This window comes from Silurus meridionalis, chromosome 25 (assembly GCF_014805685.1).
Source record: "Silurus meridionalis isolate SWU-2019-XX chromosome 25, ASM1480568v1, whole genome shotgun sequence".
NCBI lineage: Eukaryota > Metazoa > Chordata > Actinopteri > Siluriformes > Siluridae > Silurus > Silurus meridionalis.
This window is the reverse complement of record NC_060908.1, coordinates 16417501-16427500: the sequence shown is the minus strand read 5'-3', so window position 1 is coordinate 16427500 and position 10000 is coordinate 16417501. Positions and strand designations below refer to the sequence as shown.

Below are 10000 nucleotides of genomic sequence, written 5' to 3'. Positions count from 1 at the left end.
GTGAACAATAGACAGAAAAATGTTGCTGTGATGTAGTCTAGGTGTGGCTCTGGTGGAAAAAACAGATGTTGTTCTCTTTACATCTCATTCACTTTCTCCTAAAGCTTTAGCAAATAAGGACTCGAAACAGAAAAAAAACAACCTTTACTTTAAAAACCTTTAAAATTATGATTCAATTGTTTCTTAGAAAAAGGAGACATTTTTTATTGTTCTGAGCCAAACAAAAAGTTATCACAATCTCACAATACCATGTATGATCACTGCCTTGAAAAGTACATTATTTAAAATCTAAAATCCAATCTAACATCCGATCCTAACTTGGAAGTCAAAAGAAAAATATATTTAAAAAAAAAGGAATTTTATTGCCAGGCTTTTCTAAGAAAGAAATGCACAAATGGTAACGAATATGATACAAACCACAGTAACATGTTCAGATATTATCATTTTAAAACATCCTTATTTCATCTTTTGGTTCTCATTAAAAAAACACCTACAAAAAAAAGAAAATGAACCCAATGCACACTTTACTGTACTGAAAAGGAGGCAAAGACAAGCTCTCTAAAATGTTGCAAAATACAGAACAATTGCTGCAAATCTATCTGTAACCTGATCTAGGTATACTTTTTCGCAAAATCACCAGAGCTAGACCAATTCAAGAAGACTTAAACATCCTCAGCTAAGAAATAAAGCAAATATCCAATCAGACAATCACAAGGCAGCAGCCCAGTGTATAGAAATATGTACGTACAAGTCAAGAGCTTTACATACATTTGTCAGACATCAGAACAGGAAGAAGAAGTTCTCAGTGCCTTCACACAATTTATGGTTTCAGAAGTCAGACCGGAAGAATGGTGAATCCGGGGGTGGAGTAAATGACCCCAGTTACAAACAAATTCGAGACACTGTTAAAATGTAAATAAAAACAGAATGCAAATCTCATCAACCCATATTTTATTTACAATAGAACTCAGAAATGTCTGAGGATGAACCTGAGGAAATGTACCATTCTAAGGGAAAAAATAAGTTCATTTGGAATTTGGGGAAGTGTTATTAAAATTCAACAGTTGGAGAAACATTTTGCAACTAATCAATTTCATTGACAACAGGTCAGTAAGATGATTGGGATTGTTACCATCTGGCTTGTTATCAGAGGTCAGTTAAAAGCCGTTTCTCTGATGGTATGGTGGCGTATTAATGCGTGTGGAATCAGCAGCTTGCACATTTGGAAAGGCTCCATCAATGCTAAACGCTATATACAAGTTTTAGAGCTACAAATGCTTCCATCCAGAAAATGTCTTTTTCAGAGAAGGCCTTCCATATTTGAGCAAGATGATTCTAACTGCATACTGCATCTATTACAACAGCATGACTTCTTAGTAGAATAGAATCATAAAACAAAAAATACAACAAAGGACACCCAGAACTGTTAAACAGAATGATTTTATTTTAAGGATGAATTGCACAAGTGTGTGTTTTTTTGTGTATTTTTTAGGTTCCTTTACTTCAGCTTCACGTCCCCCTGGTTCAGGTAAGAAATACACAGTGTGTGTATGTGTGTGTGTGTGTGTGTGTGTGTGTGTGTGTGTGTGTGTGTGTGTGTGTTATATTACATATAAATCTGCATTTAATTGTTATAGGAAATTTACAGTTTTCATGTCAGATCTTTTTTATTGTACTAAAAATTGCTTTAACTCAGAAAGCAGCTGCAGAAGAAACATGTGCTCGTGCTGCTTGGTGGTTTGGCTATGCAAAATTGCCCCTAAATGCAAAACAAAGTCTAAATGTATGTGGATATGACCTGGACCTATTGTTAATGTCAAGATGATTTTCATACTGGTTCACACACATTCCTTTTTCTGGTCAGTTTCTATAGATGTTAGTACGTAAGGTATACAGGAAGTCTTTATATGGGCTCACACATCTCCAGCTTGTATGTCTTCTTATCCAAACAGGAAACAGCTTTAGGTCAGACTTTCTTTCCAATGTGAATATATACGTGTCTGTTGCCTGCAATAAACTGAAGAAGAACATTGCTCCATTCTGTGTGCTGTGTGAGTCTTCTCTGATCAGAAAAGGCACCACAGGCCTCTCCAAGAATTAAGTTTCGTTTGGGCATGATACATATCGAACACCTATATTTATTTTAAGGCAACTACTGAAAGCATTTAAAAACAACTGTGTGATAAACCAAGTATGATGTTTTGATTTCAGCCATGTGTTGAAGTGCAAACCAACTGTGTGAGTACACACACACACACACACACACACACACACACACACACACAACAAAAAAGTGCAGCCACTCCAATTTATAATCATTGAAGAAAACTAGTTTCATTGTAGCGTGAGATGGGAGGCGGTTGCTCAGTGGTTAAGGTGCTTGACTTCTAGGCAGAAGGTTGTAGATCCTTCAGCTGCTACAGTCGTCATTAAAGGAGACTGTCAAAATGCAGTAAATATAAAGTCTAAGGTGGTAGGATGTCTAAGGTGGTAGCTGCTTGTGGTTGTCATGTTTCTTAAAACCATTGAATCAATTTGTTTCCAAATGATCACACAAAACAGCTTCTCTCATGGGAAGAAGTAGCCCAGGGGGCAAGGGGGTCTGCCAAATACTATAATTGTGACAGGTTATTACAGTGTTTAACTATACAGATCTAAAGCCTTAGGTAACATTTTAACATTAAGAGTTTGTCGTAAGTAATTTAAATGACAGAGTATTGACGAGAACACAATGTTATATGGTTTGAAGTCGAAAAAGCAATAAAGAATTTTTTGAACAATAAAGTAAAGAACAATAAAGAAGCATAGAGCTTCATATTATTCTATATTCTGGGGAAAGTTTGATAACTGACAAGCATTTCTGGGCTCCAGAGACATAAATGTGTCGTAAACCTAAATCAAACCCGTTCTATTGTCAACCAAACAAGAGTTTCCTTAAAGTTTAAAAAACAGACAACAAAATGTTCTTTTTTTTTCTTTCCGTCCTGTGGGTACGCGAGAGCTTAGTTTTCTGCAAACCTCATCCGCTTCCTCTTCTTTCCCTTCCTTAAATAATGTGGTTGACATTAACTTGTACATCTTCCTCCCTTTTGAGGTCCCCTCTAACAGGTCCTCATGGATTGGAGCTCTTGTGAGTCTGAGCTTCAAGCCCCTCCCAATTTTTTCTTGAGCAGGTGGTATGACATCTGCACTGAAAATATAGCCTAAGAACTTGAACCTGAGGCTCTGCGTCAAGCCGTTCTCTTCCAGCCGGATCAAAACTTTGAGAAGTATGGCATTGTGTTCCTTGCGTGGAGCCCCGAACAATAAGATATCATCAGCATGACACAAAGTTCCCTCCAGCATCCATGGTGAATTAAACAATAAATCTGTTGATCTGCACATTGGGGCAGATCAGATACCAAATAGAAGGCAGCGAAAAGGTCTACCAAAAGGTGTAATAAAGGTAGTGAGTGTTGTCTGATTCTCTATGTATCAGGCTCTGACTAAATCCTGAGGTAACCTCCAATTTGGAGAACACTGTTTCACCTGCAGGTTAGCCAGTGTTTCATCTGGATTTTCATTCAACCGTGTGAGATCAACACGATACAGATGTATTGTTTTTTTTAAACGCCTTTGTCCAGGATTCTTTTCAGCTCCTCTTTCACTTTATTCATCATAGGCAAGGGCACACAATGGGGTACCAAAAGGTCAACCGGGTGCAGTAAATCCCGCTCTCTTATGGCTATTAATCCCATTATTGAGGAAACCAGTTTTTGGTATAACAAATACTGGGAGTTAATTTTTTTTTATCCAACTACTGTAATGAGCTCTCAAACTGCCCAGTCACAGGCTGTTGGTCCACACAACGTCTTTGTTTGCAGGGCTGAGGGTACTATTGCCTCCTTATTGAGTACATGCTTTTTTCTTACACTTTCTGCACTCCCTTTGCATTTTTTCTCTGAGCTCCTCATGTTTGGTTTTGCATTTCACCCTGTCTACGTTTGCTTCTTTGGTGTCTCCACTAGTTTGTCTTAAAATGGCTGCTTTTTCATCTCTTTAGTATGTCTAATTTTTGTGACAGCCTTATTACATGTGAGCTCTAAATGTGCTCACAATAATCTCTCAGACGACAAGGTTTAACACATAGTCAGTGGACCAGGAAGTGATCTGATCAGATAACAGGCAAACAGTAAACAATAATCTACTCTCTCAACTTACATTTACATTTATGGCATCTGGCAGACGCCAATATCCAGAGTGACTTATAATAATCTCAGTTATACATTTTCTTGAGAAAGCTTAATCCCTTACAACAACAAATTCTATTAAAGTTTATTTAAACACAATGTGTTCTGACTATCATATAAACAATGAGCATGCACTAAATATCATTCTGTAGATTTTAGAGCTTACGATAGATTTATGGCATATAGCAGATGCCAGATCCATTTACAATTTATCTCATTTATACAAGGAAACAGATATGGGGGTTAAGGGCCTTGCTCAGGGCCAAGAAATGGCAGCCAGGTGTGGGTGGGATTTGAACTCGTGACCTTCATATCAAAAGTCTAATGCCTTCACCACTAAGATACCACTTCCCTGATATCACCAGCGTGAGCCAGCAGAAAGAAAAATCCAGTATCCTACACATACCGTCTGTTTCTATTGCAACTGATATACACTATAGACTGTTTCTGTATGAATATAATTTTATATATATATATATTACACTTGCATATATTATTTTACACTTATGCCCAATCTTCTTTCAGGGAAGAAAAAAAGAATGATTATACAGAACTAATCATTCCTGCAGGGTGAGTACACACACACACACACTTCTGGTAAAATGCTGGTAAAAACAATGTTGTGGATGATGAATGTTTTCCTTCTCTGGAATTCTCTCTTTCTTCTTTTTGACATGTGATGTAACAACTGAATCTCGGTCATACACTTCCCTGTTAACAAACAATGCTTCTGTAAAAAAAAAAGACTGTATCCGATCATCAAGACCAGGGACCCCAAACTACTATATATTTAAAATTATATTTTCAATATGTTTTATTTATATCATATCTGTGTTTGATAATAAAGGTTGGTGTTCTAACTAAAATTTAAATTCTTTATTAACAAAGCCCAACATCACCCACCAACCAACAGCATGGTACAGCCAACATAACAAACAAATGTCATTATGATACCAAAAATGCTCTATTAATAGGTTAATAGGGTGCAGAACAAAATAATAAACTAATATAGCATTATATTTATTTTTACTAACAGGATTTCATATCCTCAGCCCAGTTTGAGTAACAGGTGAGTTAAAGCTTTTGCATAACAACAGAACAGAAACACCAAGTTTATTTCTTTATTTTTTCACTTGTCTATAAGTGAAAATGTGTATGTACTTATGAGTGTGTGTGTGTGTGTGTGTGTGTGTGTGTGTGTGTGTGTGTGTGTGTGTGTGTGTGTGTGTGTGTGCCAGTCGGCCAGATATTGCCACAACAACCCGATGGCTGGCACCAATTGTGTGGGAGGATTCGTTTGACTTGGCAGTGATTGACAACATCTACAAACCCAAAAACATCACCGTGGCGACCACCGTCTTCGCTGTAGGAAAGTAGGTCTCGACATATGACATTGTGGGTAATGACATTGCTCATATTATGACAACAATGAGCTGCCAGCTAGGGGCACTCAAGTGGCACAACAGTAAATGTTTGGTTTATCATCGGAAAATTGTACAATCAAATCGCGACTGTGTTAAAACAGTGATCCATGGCCTGGTGCCAAGAGAGCTAAAGTGGCCATGCTCTCTGGGTGGGCAGGACTAAATGTCATATGATAACAGGTTTGGATTGGACTGAATACTGATTGTTAGTTACTTGCGGATAAATCAGACTGTTGTAGTAGAAGTAATACACAGTAGAGCAAAATGGGCCAAGCAACAAAGTCAATGAAATGTAGTGTTTTTAAATGTTAATGTTCTGTTAGTATTTAACCTACTAATCACAAATCCTGGCCAAGCCCACCAGAAACCTTCAGACCAAGACTTCGATCAGTTTTATGATTAACAGGCTTAATATGTTCCTGCAGGTATGTGCGTTTCCTGAAGGAATTGATAGAATCTGCAGAGCAGCACTTCATGGTGGGTTACCGAGTGCATTACTACATATTTACAGATCTTCCAGATCAGGTTCCTGATGTAAAGCTGGGAGAGGGGCGTCATTTGACCAAGATTAAAACAGCAAGCTCAAGCCGTTGGCAGGAAATCTCACTACGCCGGATGGAGATGGTTGAGAAACTAATTGAAGAGGAACTCCTGAACAAGGCAGACTACATATTCAGCCTCGACGTCGACTCCAAATTCTATGCCCACTGGGGGGCGGAGTCTCTGGGCGACCTTGTCGGCGTGCTGCATGCCTGGTTGTTCTCGATGTCTCGTCACCAGTTCACGTACGAACGACGTCCCGAGTCGCAGGCCTACATACCCATAGATGCAGGGGACTATTACTACGGAGGGGCCGTGATCGGGGGGCGCCTCGACAAAGTGCTCAAGCTTGTGAAGACGTGCCGCATGCAGTTGGATAGAGACCGAGCCAATAAAATAGAGGCGGTATGGCAGGAGGAGTCTCATTTAAACAAGTACTTCCTGTATAACAAACCCACCAAATTGCTTTCACCTGAATACCTGTGGGATGACAGAAAAGAGAAACCCAACTTCATGAAAGTGGTGCGTTTTTCACAAGTGGTCAAGAACTATGCTGAGATTCGACCAAACCCTTAATGCACAATTTACCTTATTCCCTTGTATAGTTTTTTAAAATTTGCTTACCCAAACTGATTAGACTCTATGATCATGAGATTTAAATCATGTTTATAAGGGTATAAATAAAACTTTGTTAATGAAACACAATAAATACAATTATTAAAGGAAATATAATTGTTTTGTATTGTTTTTAAGATTTATAATCACACTCTTGATATCATTCAAATGAGGATCGGTTCCCTTCTGAGTCTGGTTCCTTTTAGGGTTTCCTCCTCACAACATTTAAAGGAAGATTATCTCTCACCACGGTCGCCCAAGGCTGCTCATCAGGGATACACACATATCAAACACTTTCATTCTTTCATTCTGTAAAGCTGCTTTGAGACAATGTCCATTTTGAAAAACGCTACAGAAATAAAATAGAAACTTGAAACTTAATTTACAGTTTATTATCTACCTCACTTCTTACACTAGTTTTACACTGCTGAAGGTGATGGCGGTGGAAATAATAATCCATTTTAAACATAAAAAAGTAAACATACTTCGAAAACACATGCAACCTCAAAGAAATGTCATTACATGTGGAAAAATATCCACAGGCAAACACATGTTGCAACCTCAATCAAAACACATGCAGAGACAAAAACACATGAAAATCAGTGAAATCACATGGCAATTTAGTGAAAATTGAGAGAAAAACTCATGCAACCTCATTAAAAATCATGCAAACTCAGAAAACACATTTCAATTCAAAGCAAACAAATGCACCCTTATTAAACACACATGCAAACTCGAGAAACATCTGATAACATATCTTTAATCAAAGGAAACGCAAAAAACATGCCAAATTTACTACCTGTTGACTGTAGTAATGTTGTCATGGCCTCTTATAGATAATAGATAGGTAAGAAATTTTGTTGTATAAACCTTGACCTTAAGGTAAATATTTTTAATCAGTAAAAGCATCAGGTTACAGTCATTTTCATAAAAGTGTCTGGTGACATGTTGACTTAGCATCTGAATTCCACTTTGTTTACATTTCTAAACCTAATAGTTCTCAATCAGGTTAGATTTCATTTGTTTTGTTACACAGAGATGGTCAGATAGTAATTACCAACAATAAAGTAGTGTTAAATTAGCAGGTTAGTGCACTAGTTTGTGTTGTAATTTCACAATGTCAAAGCGCCACATTCCCCCATTCATAACGTGAGCATTCTCATGTGCTTTTATTCTGAGTTGTGTCTCTTTATTTTCATTTAAAAGAAGTTGGGACACTGTGTGAAATGTAATTAAAGACAGAATGCAATCATTTGCAAATCTCATAAACCCATATTTTATTCACAATCGAACATAGAAAAACATATCAAAGGGTGAAACTGGAGAAATGTACCATTTAAAAGAAAAATTAAGGTAATTTTCAATTTGTTGGTGGCAGCACATCTCGAAAAATTTGGACGGGGCAACAAAAGTCTGGAACAAATGTAAGTGATATTGAAATGAATGAGGTTTATTGACAGCAGGTCAGTAAGATGATTAGGTATGAATAGGGCAGAATCTGTGAGGAAGAAAAGATGGGATGAGATTAAGGTGGGTTCATAAACAGAGATTGGCTCATTAACAGAAATAATTGTCTGTGAACACAGTTTCCCGTGTCATCCACAAATGCAGTTTATATTTCGAAGGCATGCATGAACATGATCCAGAAACCCCGCCACCCTCTCTGAGCTAAGGCTCATTTAGAATGTACTAAAGGCAAAGTGGGAAAACTGTTCTCTGATCAGACAAATCAAAATTTTTATTTATTTTTTAGAAACCATGGACACCAGTATACCTCAAGGCTCTTTTCTGGTCTGGCACCGAGGTGGTGGAATAAACTTCCCCTGGATGTCCCTGGCTATCTCCAAGCGAAAACGAACTTCTTCCTGAGACACTAAAACTAGCACTTTGTCAGGTTTGTGTTGTCTTTTATATTAAAAAAAAGTAAAAAAATTAAAAAAAAAATCATAAAAAAATCCTCTCAACAGAGTTGTAGGCTGATTTATCTTAAGCTTGTAATCTGGCATACCAGTGTAGATTTACTCATTGAGACTTAAAGCACATTTGTACGTCACTAAAACTTTTGGGTGTCTGCTAAAAGCCATACATGTAAATGTAAATGTAAATGACTTCATAGTAGAAGAGTGAGGGTGCTGAACCGGTCTGCCTGCAGTCTAGACCTTTCACCATTTGAAACATTTATCACATCATGGAACGAAAAACACAACAAAAAACACCCAGAACCGTTAAGCAGCTAGAATCCTGTATCAGACACGTATGGGAGAATATTCCTCTTCTATACCTTCAGCAAGTGGTCTCCTCAGTTCCCAGATGTATGTGGATAGAAGACGTGAAGCTACACAGTTGGAAACACGGCCCTGCCCCAAATTTTTGAGATGTGTTTCATACGTGCATTCAAAAGTTTTCATTTTGTTTTGATTATTGTGTGTATAAATACCTCTTTGTTTATGTCTTGCATTTGTGAAGTAACAACTAATTGTACTACAGTTACTAAGCCGTTTTGTTTATTGTCAATGTTAATGGTTTATTGGTATTTAGATATTTATTTGTTCTCCTTCTCCTTCTCGCTGTACTTATTTCATTTTTCTTGCTAATTGCCTGACCTTAGCTTGATTACGTTTTGGGTTTTTTCCTACCATTATTAGATTGTTTGCCTCTTTATTTCTAATTCTATCTTTGCATATTCCAGTGATGTTAGGAAGCTGTGGTGGGAGTGCTGGGTCAGTCATGATGCATCACCCCTGGAGCACAAAGGGTTAAGGGCCCTTGTTTAGGGCTTGAACTCAGACCCTTACTGAGCTCCCACTTCCATAAACACTCTTACCTGCAGTCGCATCTAATTCGTTTGTCTGATTTTCCCGCTCTCTCGTGGCGAGCACCATAGACCAAAAAACTTATAGAGAATTGTTTTTATGCAGTTTTATTTTGAAATAATCAAATATATTAATAAAAAACATAATGATTAATTATAAAATGAAGTAAAAAGTTTATACAGTACATTTTTGAGGTGGCATCCGTTTATCGTGGTTTTTCGTTTATTGTGCGCGGTTTTGGAACGTAATCATCGCGATAAACGGGGGATTACTGTATACGTTTTTTCCAGGGTCTCTCGTTTCCTCCCACTTTATTCTCATTAATGGGTATTTCATGGCTGTAGATAATAAAAACACCTCTTTTTCCACGAAAACACAG

At 37.5% G+C, this 10000-nt stretch overlaps 2 protein-coding genes across 2 annotated transcripts in view; one reads left to right on the top strand and one right to left on the bottom strand.

Moving 5' to 3' along the window:
• Positions 1–6926, top strand: part of LOC124379518 (globoside alpha-1,3-N-acetylgalactosaminyltransferase 1-like) — an 8214-nt gene extending 1288 nt beyond the window's left edge. Inside the window, exons 2-7 of the mRNA XM_046839912.1 lie at positions 1493–1528; positions 2212–2238; positions 4755–4799; positions 5266–5298; positions 5468–5602; positions 6079–6926. Of these exons, the coding sequence (XP_046695868.1) occupies positions 1493–1528; positions 2212–2238; positions 4755–4799; positions 5266–5298; positions 5468–5602; positions 6079–6769 (967 nt within the window). The 3' untranslated portion in view covers positions 6770–6926. The remainder of the gene's footprint in view (positions 1–1492; positions 1529–2211; positions 2239–4754; positions 4800–5265; positions 5299–5467; positions 5603–6078) is intronic.
• Positions 6927–7187: 261 nt separating this feature from the next.
• LOC124379521 (globoside alpha-1,3-N-acetylgalactosaminyltransferase 1-like) overlaps positions 7188–10000 on the bottom strand; it is a 4788-nt gene continuing 1975 nt past the window's right edge. Inside the window, exon 2 of the mRNA XM_046839917.1 lies at positions 7188–10000. This exon is cut by the window's right edge and continues 961 nt beyond it. The gene's annotated coding sequence lies outside the window, so the exon portion shown is untranslated.